Below are 12886 nucleotides of genomic sequence, written 5' to 3' on the forward strand. Positions count from 1 at the left end.
CAGAAATGATGACTTGAGTCAAGCCGAGAACAAACAACCGGCTTCTGCTTACAGTCAAAGTAAACAGCTCCACACTTTATGTGACATATCCCACTTTTCTAATTTGCATTTGAACACAACTTCATATTTACAGCTTCAAATGGACACAGAAGTCGTTTTTTTCCTAAACTCAATTACTGCCAGACAGATGCAGACAGCTGGAACCGTTTCCTGGACGCTCCTAAATCCTGCTCTCCCTTTACAAGTTGCCTCGGAAACGGAGCATCTGTTTCTAGAACAGTTAATCCAGGCGACGTCGGATTTCAGGAACGAGGTGCAATAAATATGTATGCAGACAGTTTCCAGTGAGGCCAAGTAAAGGGAGCAGAGGGTGGCATGTTCATCACCTGTGCTGACTGCGTAATATCAAGTCACATCCAGAGAGCCTAGTGTTTTGCGTTCTAAGTTTAAAAAAAAATAAAACTTCAATTCAATATTCAAAAGGGAAGTTTTTAAAAATATTTTTTATTCAAAATACAGCTGCAGGAAAGAAGAAATGGAAACAATTTAGCAATTTTAACCAAGAGGGGAGCATGAAGCAAGTGAGCCTTCCAGTCTGTGTGTGTAGTAGCTCCTTTGGGTTTTTTGTTATAGAAAAACTTTAAGGCAAAGAGTATATTAATGGAGGCGTATGCATCTCTTACTGATTAAAACATAATCCCTGCTTTCATTAAATGAAAGGTTAAAAATGTTTTGGCCTCAGTGCCGTCGATCTGACTGTGGCGTCAGACGGACGCCTGTTTCGGGAACCTTTTTATTTTAACACAGGAAAAACCACAAGGTTTCGACAGCACACTTGCTGCGTTGCTCAGTCTGAATGCAACGTTCTGCATTGTGGTTGACAGCTTCCCACCATAACTGATGGCAGTTAAAGTAAACCACCGCCCGCAGATACATTATGGCCTCCATTAACAGCTGTAGGTGCGAGATGATGCGCGAATAAACCGCTTCAACTAAAAACAAAATGTTTAAAAAAAAAAAAAAAAAAGTAATTTAATTCATTCAATTCAATCAATTTAATTCATTAAACTTTTTACATAGAGAGTGAGAGTTGAAGTTCTGAAGTTTCACTTTGTTTTTCACACAAGCACAAACCAGACAGCAGAGTGATAGTAAAATATGCTCTGGAGATGTTTATGAGCGAACATCATCTTTAGATTCATATCACCTTTTTTGAAATATGCAGTCAAAGTGCAAAAGTCTGCTGCTGGTAGGATTTTCCATTAACTCGTAACTCGTTTCTTACATGCTGGCCACATTTATCATCCACATCATACATCCAGGGAAATTTGTTGTTGTTGTTTTTTTGTTTTTGTTTTTAAAACGAGCAAATAAGTTGTTTTTTTCCCCATATATGTCAAATTGTATCAGACAACGCTGAGTCACTGCTACAACTCTTTAAAACTTGAACCAGGTTTGGCTTGATTGCCAATCTTTGTGATGGTATGACACTGTTGTATCTGTTGAAGTGAGATACATGAATTACTATGTGCCGCTATGCCTCAGTCCCACAGATATGTACTGAACAGGGGGCACACAAAGGGTTTACAAACCACCTGACCTGAATATCTTTAGTATGGCGCGAAAAACACACGCAAGCACTTTGGAGAAATGCAAAGCAGGGGAAACAAACCTTTCAGTACTTCAAAAGGCTGGCTTGAGGTTTCCTCAGACCTTGTTTCCCTTTTACACAAACTCTCAAGTTCTTCACCAGCAACAGAGTGCAGTCTTCATTCTGATTTTAAAAAACCCAAACGAAAAACAAATAACACACATTTTTACAAATGTGAGTCAAATGTCTTTTTTTTCCCCCCAGTGCAAAAGTAGAGAGGAAGCGTCACAGGTCTGTTCGATTAGGTGTTTCACACATCATTGTCATCACCCAAATGAATCACTTCCGTTTTCACAGATAAGTCAGTCAATTTTAATAACCATGGCTCGTTTATTTAAGCCTCACATTTCACAGTAGGACAATGAGGATGTTGTCTTGTCATTTGCACCACTACTGAGTTTTAATTGCGGCGATGTGTGAACATTGAAGGACTTTTGAAACACTGTGCTGTGAATGAGAATCTATTGTTTGAACTCTAAACACACTGATCTCACACCCACAGTGACACAAATCGCCGGGTCTCGAACACAACACTTCAACGTGACTGTCCGACTGAAAGGACCGAGGTAATATTCTCAGCATGTGCTCATGATCTACAGTGTGACACATTCGCACTCACAGTCTGATGATACGCACAAAGTGTTGAGTAATACTAGGAAAAGGCTGCTTTGCAGGGGTAGGTGTTGAAATAGTAGGGTTTACAAAGCAGAGCCATTTTCACAGCGGTGCAGTACAGATCCCCTAAGAATCCGGAGACCTGCTGCTTCACCTGAGGGTGCGTTGCTGCCTTCCAAACGGCGTGAATGTCTTCTATGTGTCCATGTGATGTCATCATCTTTGCGTAGATACATGGGTGATACGGCGCCTTGCCCTCTCCTGAGAAATAAGTGTGCTCCTGTGGTGACACACCCACGGTGTTGGCGCAGATGCCCATGAACACATCGTCTATGTAAATGGATGCGTTCAGCGTCAGCGTGGCGTGGTAGATTTTCTCCGCGACGTCACTGGAGACAACATACGCAGCCCCAGCTGTGTAGTCTGGGTAGGTCACCCAGGGGTACATCTCATAGGAAACGTAGTATTTGCTCTCCTTGTCGCGGATGGGCGGCGCGCCTCTGTGCACTCGACCGATCCAGAAGTCTTTAACACCTCTGCTACTCACGTCCTGCAGGTAGCTCACCAGGTTGGGCATGTGGACGAAGATGTCATCGTCAGCGGTCATGAGGAAGCGGGCGTGTGGGCAGCGGCTGTGCATCCAGTGGAACTGCATGATCAGCTTCAGGGTCAGGTTGTGGAAGGAGTCTAAAAAGTCTTGCTGGATCAAGTCGCCGTGGAGACGATTCTCCTGGATGAGCTGATCCTGAAAACCAACGCCACTCCTCTTGCTCCACAGAGGCTCCGTCTTCTTGGTCTGAACTGCTCCCAGAACGAACACCACCTTGACCGTCACCCCCAGGGTATTTTGGATGTAGGTCTCGTTCCCCCAGGTGGACCTGATGGCCGTTCGCCTTTCAATGTTCTCTGGCGACGTTTTGACAAAGAGGAGGAGGAGAACATCTTTCCCGACGCATTTATTGGGGTGGTCCATAAGGTACTGGAAGTTGCTGAACATTCTGGCTTGCTTTCGGGGGATGGTGAGGCTCTTGTTGATGTAGGTGAACCGGTTGACCAGGTAGCGATAGGAATAGGATTTGACGTGGCTGACGACGCCGTTGTCCAGCTGCTGCCAGCAGACCATCACCACAGAGAGCACAAGGCAGGTGGTCATCACCTGCACCAACTGGCATTTTCGAACACGGCGGAAATTCAGAAACATCCTGGAATGGGATCAACTAGTGGCTGCGGTCCCTGTCTGAGAGGAGGCGGCAGCGGAGCAGGTGTTGGTGCGTTCAGGGGGGGTAAGGTAATGGAGGTCGACAGTGTTGTTTGATTGCCTCAGAGCATCACTTGCTTGGTATTCCATCCTAGGCTCTCCAACATTCAGCAGGAGGCAGAGGCAGTGGTGAGACTCAGTGGGGGCTGCTGGGAAGTGTGATCCATCGGGGTGGGGGGAGAAAGCCACTCAGTCACTCAGCAGCAGACGACTCATTATTCGCCCACTTAATTTTTGGTTCTGCAAAGAGAGAGAGCGCATTTATAGTTTAATAAATATAAATTAATAATAATTTATATTATATATAAATTAAATATAAATTAAACTAAATATAGTTTAATTTAGAAAAAAAAATCTGTGTAAGGTGATTATAGGCAACTAGAACCACATTTAAAAACAACAACTAGATGTGAAAAATCATTTTAGTTAACTAAAATAAAAGTCCACTCTGGAAACTAACTGAAAATAAACTGAATTCAAAACTAAAATTTTAAATGAAATAAAAACTAATCAGAAAATGCAAAACTGTAATAAGGCTGCTTCCGTGCATTTCGACAGGAGGAAACGGAAACATTCAAAAGGCATAACGTCCTTCTTGGCGGCAAAGCATGGCAGATGCATCTCTCGTGTCAAATTCAAATTTCGCAAACATACTTTTTGCCCGCCATCACCCCGTGAACCCCACATGTACAAGTCCCAGAGTCGCACCATTAGCTGAAGAGCAGATTGTTTGTGGTCGATGGGAGATGGTGGTGTTGGTGGGGAATCTGGGGGTCATGGTGTGAGCGAAAAGAATGCAAAAGCCAACGCAGCAAATGTTGCAATGCAAGCTTGTATAATGGAGGGGTTTACTGTGCAGACCCAGTGAAATCGCTGAGAGTCATGGAAAACACTGATACAATGGACGGTGTCAGAATAGCTCAGCAGCACAATACAGAGTAACTCGCTTCCGTCAAGGCCTAGGCTAAAAGCGGGGGGGGGGGGAGCTTTTTAAACATCACTGGGTGGCCTGTGCCTAATGGGGTCAGTGGCTCCGAATGGCTTTCGTTTCTCTCTGCCCAATAATGAAAAACGCTTCACAGAAACGCTTAACACTTCATCTAGTTTATTACTTTGCTGCCTGCGTGATGCGCTCCTTTTATTATTATTTTTCGCAGATATTTTATAAGAGGGAATGCATTCATGTCTTCATTACAAGCCTGCCAAAGGGAGGGTTCTTAACGGTGCGTGACATGTTAGCATGAATTTACAGGGTTTGTTTACCCGAATCACAATAGAATTAAAAACATGCTTCAGCCTTAATAACTGGGAGAGACATTATTGGGTATTTATTCTAAAGGTTTGAGATATCTGTTTATGGAGGGAGTTGCGCCTCCCTAGAGAGGGGATGACGTGCAACAATGCACAGCTAACAAAGGCAATGTTCTAACACGAGCTTTGAAGGCAGTGCCACAAACAAAAATCATTTCCATTTAGCGCTATCTGCATGTGCTGAGGTCAGAGCTTGTAGCTCTTTTTAGATGCGTGTGGAAATGAGGAACTATATGCAATGTTTACAGAAGGATAATATAGCCTTCACATGCACAGAGTAAAGAAGAACATGTTGCATTTCTCATAAACGATGAACCAGTTAATCTGTTACACATTTATAGATAATCTTCAGGACTCCTGTGTTAGTTGAAACTGTGCACTTTTCTCTACACGGATGATTCTGCTACAGGATACAGTAGACAGACAGCAGCCTTAAGCCAGTTTCTCAACCTAATCTATCCCCCTTGTATGAATAGTCTTGTAGCACAGAAGCAAAATGAGAAGGAGATGGGGGCCAACTGTGACCTGAATGATTATTCTAGCACTTACCGGCAAAAGAAAGTTTCACCGTATGAATCCAGCGACAGCCTCCTCTCCTATACTGAACTTCCTTCTTGACTGCACGGTGCGTCTCTGCTGTCTGACGTTGACCCCTCCTTCAGATGACAAGAGGCAAAAGACTCAACAGAGGCTGGCATCAGTCTTCTGTGAAGTAGTCAAACCACCTGTGGGAGGATCCGAATGAGAATGTGTGTAGGAATTTTTTTCCTGTTTTTCCTGTTCCCTCTCTTGGTCTGTGTGTGCAGTGCAGACTTCTGCTTGTTTCTGAATGAACCATCTCTGCTCTTGCGCCCTCCCTTTTTTTGCACTGCAGGCAGTTTTCGGTAGGTTGGTAGTGCAGGAAGGACAATAAGAGTAAGCCTGCTCCGACAAACATTACTTTCAAGTTCACAAGCAAACTCCCTGCACACGTCACGCACACACACCTTTGGATTTTCTGAACCTGTAGGAACCAATCGGTATCTGAAGATAAATGCACTATAAACACACTGCATCCTGTATACTAGCCAACATCATTGGTCCCTTTGTCTAACACCAGGAAAGGACTACCTTCAAAAGAGTGTTAATGCAAAATGTGCAGGCAATCAGTGACAGGCAACATAATCAACGTACTGACAGCTCTGACTATAAAAAGCCCACACTTTATCCATTCAGTGTTCACACCAAAGCCTCAGTATCACAACCCTTTTTATTTATTTAGCTTTATTATGAAATGTAGCAGCCTCCACTCCATTAAAACAGGAAATATGAAATCCTAAAGCGGCGTGCCCTGAATTTCACCTGAGAGCCGGTGCGTTGGATGTCTAAAAATATACAAAATGACCTGATTAGACAGAAATGTTTGTCAGGAGGTTACAGAAGTGAAAGACTACACTATGATGCATCAGGTTCTGCACAGCATATGACTAACTGTATTGGGAAAGTGTGAGGAAAAAGTTGTGCTCGGGGTTGGCTTCCCACTCGCACACTCACAGTAATGCTCACATGCTTATTTGATCAGCAGGCACACAAAAGGATCTCAGATCACTGGGACAGTTTTTAATTATGGGAAAGCCATAAAACCACTTACAGGTGTCATTAATTTACTTTATTAACATTTAACACATCCTGCATTGAATCGGGAGCAGAAACTGGCCACGATCAGGTGCTTCCCTTTAAGTAATGCATGTCTCTTTCTAGAATCCTGCAGAGAGCACCTGCTCAAGACCGCTTTATGGTAAAATTATGTTCTTTCCACTGACGGATTATGGACCCAACAGCGCTCACTGAAATCTTCAGTAGTTTATAAATTCTTCTGTAACCAGTGACATCAATATGTTTAGCAACAATAAAGTGTCGCAAAAGCTCATTGGTTTTCCCCGTCACAAGATGTTTTTTTGTGTAACACCTTGGTAATGAGCCATCTAGCACTTAAAAACCGACTGATACTGAAAGTAATAAATTCCTAAATTGGATTAGATCACAGGTGTCGGACTCCAGGCCTCGAGGGCCGGTGTCCTGCAGGTTTTAGATGTGTCCTTGATCCAACGCAGCTGATTTAAATGGCTAAATGACCTCCTCAACATGTCCTGAAGTTCTCTAGAGGCTGGTACTGAACTAATCATTTGATTCAGGTGTGTTGACCCAGGGTGAGATCTAAAACCTGCAGGACACCAGCCCTCGAGGCCTGAAGTTTGAGACCCCTGGATTAGATCTTCAACTGGAACACTAGTGACACCAACAGCACCCTCTGTGATGCCTCCAGCTACCAAGTTGATACTGCATAGCTGCAGACAGGCAGACATACAGCCCCTCCTCTCAGCAGTAGCTTAAATAGTTAATATTCACAACACTAAACAAAGAAAGCTCCCATTTCAACAACACTGCAGTACTGAACATTTACGGTGCTTGTTTTCGGCACCTCTATGCTCCAACATGTGGCGGTGCGCGGTGGGCATACCTTCTGCTATCCCAGTGCCTGTGTGAAGGATATTACTCTGACCGCTCTGCAGCTGTTGGAAACCCACCACAAAGCCTCAGCAACAGTTGTTCATGTCAGTACTACTGGCTTAAACCATCGTCAGAGATCCTCAAACAAGACTTACACCTCGTGTGCAGTCTGCTGGATACCGGAAAGCAATAAATCAGCTCCGGGTTACTGACCCGCCTGTACTGTTTTGATGACGTAAAAGTCAGCCGCCAGCGTGAAGGCATGTTTCTGCATGTTTAGCTCAACAGCTATTGGAAAAATAAAGACATTCCATTTGTCAATACGAGCATTCTTCAACTGCCTTGAAACACTTGTTGACCAATCAACAATCGGAAGTCGCTTACGTCATCCACTTCCAGCAATTTGCAGTCTCGATCTTGGAGAACTGCACTGGAGCACATCTCAGCTGGGTGAAAACCCTGCTCTGCCCTCTGTCTGACTGAAAAGTGTACGTGGATGGACGCATTTGCTGGACCATAAATTGTGCTCGAGTCTATCAGGTCAGCTGATGCTGTTACCAGTTTTAAATGATTGCTGAAAGCTTGTTTTCAGAGGTTAGCTTTCCTCCCAGGGATTTCCTCCATAATTTTAACCCTTTAAATACCAGTTAACTCACATAATTTGTATGATTTATATAGGGATAAAAGCATAAAATCCACATTTTTTTCTAAATAATACATGCAAACTGATTTATTTTCTAACCATGATGGAGGTTAGATGTGTAGCAATAATTAAAAGTATCAATGAGTTTTATGCATCTTTGTTTTTTTGTGCAGTGACAGAAAAATAAAAAAAAACTCCCTCTCAGCTTGTTCGTGGCCAAAAATGGCCGCCCCCTGTTTATGTTTACAAAATACTATAAAATTAATATATATTAAAACACTTTCCTACTTTCGTTGACTTGATTTTTTAAATAAGCATCGCTTCTAGTCATAAAAACCAAAATACAATTCAAATTCAGATATTATACCCTTTGAATACCAGTCGGATTATGTATTATTGCTACGCTTTTGGTGGAAAATAGTAATAAAGTTGACATTTTTTAGCATATGAATGGTGAAACCTAATATTTTTTTTATCATCATTGCAGGTCAGTAACAGTAACAATGATTTATTTTTACTTTATTTATTTATCTTTTCTTTGGGGGTTTGGGGGGGGGGGGGGGGTGAATGGACAAAAAGAAAATCACACATGGTGTGTTAGTGGCCAGAAAGGCAATTTAATGACCAAATAACCACTGAAATGACCAATAAAATGATCAAAATTTATATTCCAGTGTGAGCTTCTGTGTGCATCCTCATTAGCAGCAAGATGTACTAACCACATTAGAGTGGTTTTTGTAGGCACACTTTCTACACCTGGTGCAAGGGGCTGCTGTTCCAGTCCTGGAGGTGCGCCTTTTGCACCTTCTTCTCATTTCGTTGGTGGGATGTGGGTCACACTCTGGTTCATACTACTGTATCTTGAGATCAATGGCAGAAGTGGCTGAGAATCAGGGACAAGGGTGTCTTGCAGTTGTTGAGGTCACCAGCATGTGTCCCTGATTCTCAGGATCAGTCTTCATTTGTAGGTTGTAGAGGACTCCTCCACTTCAGTGAAGTTGTTTCCGGCGGGACAAAGGCATCGTATCCCAAGACATCCAGGAAATTGGAGAAAAGAGCCATCAGCCATCAGTTAGTTTTCTTTCTACAACTCGAGGTGCCAGCATCCTCTCTAAGTTATCCAAGCAATATTTGTGCCTATTGTAGTCCAGGATTGCTTCTTGCTTTCACGCATCCTTTATTCCCCATCACTGACTGCTGGTTCCTTGTGTGTTGCTGTCAAAATGCACATTCCTCCGTTGCTTTGGCATGTGGGATATTGCTGTGGTAGTTTTGGTGAAGCCAAAGACAGACAACAAAATCGTCCTCTGTTGCAACTGGAGGAGCTGGGGAGGAAGCTCTGGGTTGTTTCCCCTGTGCCAGTTTTCATCTGAGGGGCTCCTCTGCCAAGGTGCCCGAAGGAAAGACGTCGTCCTCGGAGCTCCTCCGTCAGTTGGAGTCTGAACCCCTTTCCTTTTTTTACTTCCTGAGAACTTCCAGTGTTGTCATTCAACATGCTATGTATTGCTTTATTCTGGTGTAGGCTTTATCTCTACTTCATCCATAATCCTCCAGTCCTCACACCTTGGCCTCCCGTGCAGGTTTGTAAGGGTGCACAGCAGCTAAAAGATCTCCTTTGTTATAAAAAGGTCAAAAGTAGATCTCAGGCTGCTAATGCAGGAAACTGCATACAGGGTGACTCCTGGTTTGATACCAGTGGGTACTGGATTGTAGAGCAGTCTCTCTTCAGTGGTGGGACCCACATGGTTTTCCTTTCATGAGGGATCCACTCAGTCACCGGCTCCTCGGTCTCAGAAAATGCTCCTATGTTCTTTTCCATCAGCTGCTCGACCTCCACCTCCATGCCCTCCAACCCCAATCCTCCCCCAAAGAAGAGGATTCAGGCACTGGCTAGTACTCATCATCAGTGGTGATGCAGTCAGCCTCTTTGGAGATTGTCCCCTCATCTTCTGGAGAGTAAGTTTCTTCCTCTTGGGCAGATGTCTTTTCTTCAAGGACAGAGGACTGCTTGGTGTCCTTGCTCTCTGACCAGATCATATAGGCAGTGCTTGAAGCAGTGATGACCTTCTTGCCATATAGCCAGAATAAATGATCTGGAAGCTGTTAGGCTTACTTACAACAACGTCTGCATCTGCATAAACTCCAGGACACGTTTACAAACAGTGTTTGTTGTTGTTTGCGCTGCAGCTGCAGTTTTGAACTCTGCAAAATGTCCTGTGATTGGGTTTTTTATTTTTGTTTTTGTTTCTAGAGTTAATAGTTTGGGTATGGTATCTTTTTATGAAAAATACAAGAGTAAAAGTGCTTTTAACATGTGCTTCAAAGCTGAGTTTGTCTGGGAACCTCAAAGCTCAATAGCCTGCATCCACAGAAATTCACTGCAGCCTATGTAATGTTTGATGCGTCATTATTTATTCCAGTCTATCTTGCAAATACATGTTTGTGCTGCAATGTCATGCACAAACACAACCTATTAGATCCTTAAGATCAAACCTATGTCAAAATTGTTTCATTATATTGGTCCATTGGAGTGTGGTAGGCCATCAAAGGCCGCTACCAGAAACTCGAAATATTACATGAAATCGTTTGCTTGGCCAAAAATGGGTAAATGATGTAATTTGTTAAAAAACATTAAAAACTACAATTTTCATGTGTTGAGTTTAGAATGAAAGAAATTTTACCTAAATCGCATGATATAGTACTATCAATAACAAGGAATCAAAAAAGGTGGTTATAATGGGTTTCAATTGGCCACAAATGGCCACGATAGAGTCAAGAGGAACAATTTGGTGTATAGTGAATATTATTGACATTATTAAGGAGCTGATGTTGAAAATTAAAAAAATCTGAAAAAAATACACACCTTTGGGAAGTTTCATTCCATTTGCATTAACAGAACAAATGATTTTTACAGTTATATGGCTTAAGTATTAAACTTCCTCTTTGTGCTTTCCTCATTTTAAGACATAATGACTAACTTTTAAAGAGACTCAGTCGATTACTAAGATTACTAATGTATAAATAAAACACTTTTTGAACAATGGAAAATGCAACAGAAAGCTAATTATTTACAAATCCCTCAAATCTTATTTAACTGGAAACAGCACAAAAGACAGACAAATGGATTTGCTAAATATGGGACGAATAAAATGTTTCTTGTCTCGTTTTGTTTTATGAACAATCTCATTTTAAAATATCAACAGACAAGTGTCTACTCTAAACGCAGGGGTCCCTCAGGGGCTGAAACTGACAACGATTCAGATGAGCGGAAGGAAATCTTCAAACACTTTGTGACGTTACATTTAAACTGTTGAAATAGTCACCACCTTTTGACAAGTCAAAATGTGGAGGTAACGGTTGTTGTTTCAAAACAAAGTGCCACGGCTGCTGTACTTGTGAAATCGCACTTCAGAATCACTTTTAGCAACAAGGAAGGAAATGATTTCTGTGGTGAGTATAGGGATGCTGAAAAGATGGTGCAGAAAACTGCGTCTGATCAGATGGAGAAAAAAATATGTGGGAGAGTGTATTGGTATAAAATGAAAAGTCTGGCACACAGATATAAGAATGTCGTGGATTACACCCGTGTGCACTAAACAGGATGTTTTATCACAAGATGGCAGATCAATTTGTTTTGCCAACTCAGCTAAACAAGCCGTTTTGTAGATGGTATAACTAACGTGGCAGTTTATCTTAAAACAACAACTGTAATCTGCACATTTTATATTCTCAAAATGATCACCAATATTTTTCTTTCTAAGTCTGTGAACCCCTGCCCTCTTTTATCAGAGACAAGACAGAAAGTCCACTCATATCTGAAAAGTAATCTACAAGAGAGGCTCTCAAACAATAGATATATGTATATTTTATGTAAGTTTCTGCAGTTCCTCTATGTCCCACTTGAAGCTAGCATAAAAACGAGTCAGCCCCCATAGACCTCATATGAAAAAAGGAAACGTTACAGTATTTAAAAGCATTATTACAACCTACAGCCAAGAGAAAGCAACAACTTCAATGCTGAGGCTTAAAATGCAGCCACTGTGACACTGTACACTGAACAAAGCAATGCCATGCATTTCTGTTCCCTTCCCCAAACAATGATGATAAAAGCCCAACCATGATCGCAAGATAATTCCTAAAAAGGAACACACTTCAACACTCAACGGGAAAGCAGGATGCTTCACTGCTTGACTGAGTCACACTCATAATTAACACCGATTTAAACCGGCTACAAACGGACACTCTAAACGGTTCAAAGCATCCGAAACACTTGACTTTGTCTTTCCTGTTTTGTCTCTAAGTGTTTTTATGAATCTATGGGAAACACTTTGCTATCTCTTTATTGTGAAAAGATAACTGACACGGAACCAAAGCTTTATCGTTTCTCGCTCGCGCGCGCGCGAGCTCTTAAATATAGAACTACTTCTCTTCAAGTAGCAACAGAAGACGATGAGCTAGCTTAATGGCGATTACTTAATTAACCACTAAAATTAATTTAACCAAAGAAATTCTCAATATCTTGCAACTGAAATAAAGCATTAAATTCGTGTAATGTAAGTGGCTGTGCGTACCTTATAGTACGGTCAGAACTCCCCCAGCCGCTGCCGACTACTCCACGATCCTCACCGTTTAATTGATCGCACGGTAGCTGGAAGGAACCAAACGCCCTCTCGGAGCGAGGGGGGGCTAATTTGCATAGAAGCACACAGTCTGTTAAAAACCCGTCTGTTAAAAGTCTGTTTCTTGTCTATGCCTTGTTGAAACGGGTCATTCATTGTGAAACAGAGTTTATCAATGCCATAGATATCTAATCTTATAAACCAAAGGACTCTCATCACCCCACAAGAAAAGTAGTGACACCTGTAGCGACCAGGCATAAAAATCACCCAGCAATAATAACAATAGTAATAATGATTCC

General features: G+C 42.2%; 1 protein-coding gene across 2 annotated transcripts; it reads right to left on the reverse strand.

Moving 5' to 3' along the window:
• Positions 1 to 1036: 1036 nt before the first annotated feature.
• Positions 1037 to 12630, reverse strand: b3gnt5b (UDP-GlcNAc:betaGal beta-1,3-N-acetylglucosaminyltransferase 5b). 2 transcript variants are annotated; one of them, XM_026149782.1, is made up of 3 exons: positions 12540 to 12630; positions 5385 to 5491; positions 1037 to 3764 (listed from the first exon to the last, which is right to left on the reverse strand). In XM_026149782.1, the coding sequence occupies exon 3, from the start codon at positions 3465 to 3467 to the stop codon at positions 2304 to 2306; it is 1164 nt and encodes a 387-aa protein (XP_026005567.1). In that variant the 5' UTR covers positions 3468 to 3764; positions 5385 to 5491; positions 12540 to 12630; the 3' UTR covers positions 1037 to 2303. The 2 variants fall into 2 exon arrangements, with proteins under 2 accessions (XP_026005567.1, XP_026005566.1); XM_026149781.1 differs by having other exon boundaries at positions 5385 to 5560.
• Positions 12631 to 12886: the final 256 nt, after the last annotated feature.

The sequence above is a fragment of the Astatotilapia calliptera genome, chromosome 18, assembly GCF_900246225.1.
Source record: "Astatotilapia calliptera chromosome 18, fAstCal1.2, whole genome shotgun sequence".
Classification (NCBI taxonomy): domain Eukaryota; kingdom Metazoa; phylum Chordata; class Actinopteri; order Cichliformes; family Cichlidae; genus Astatotilapia; species Astatotilapia calliptera.

Coding starts and splice junctions, on each gene's coding strand:
- b3gnt5b (XM_026149782.1), bottom strand. CDS start 3,467: ATGTTTCTGAATTTCCGCCGTGTTCGAAAATGCCAGTTGGTGCAGGTG.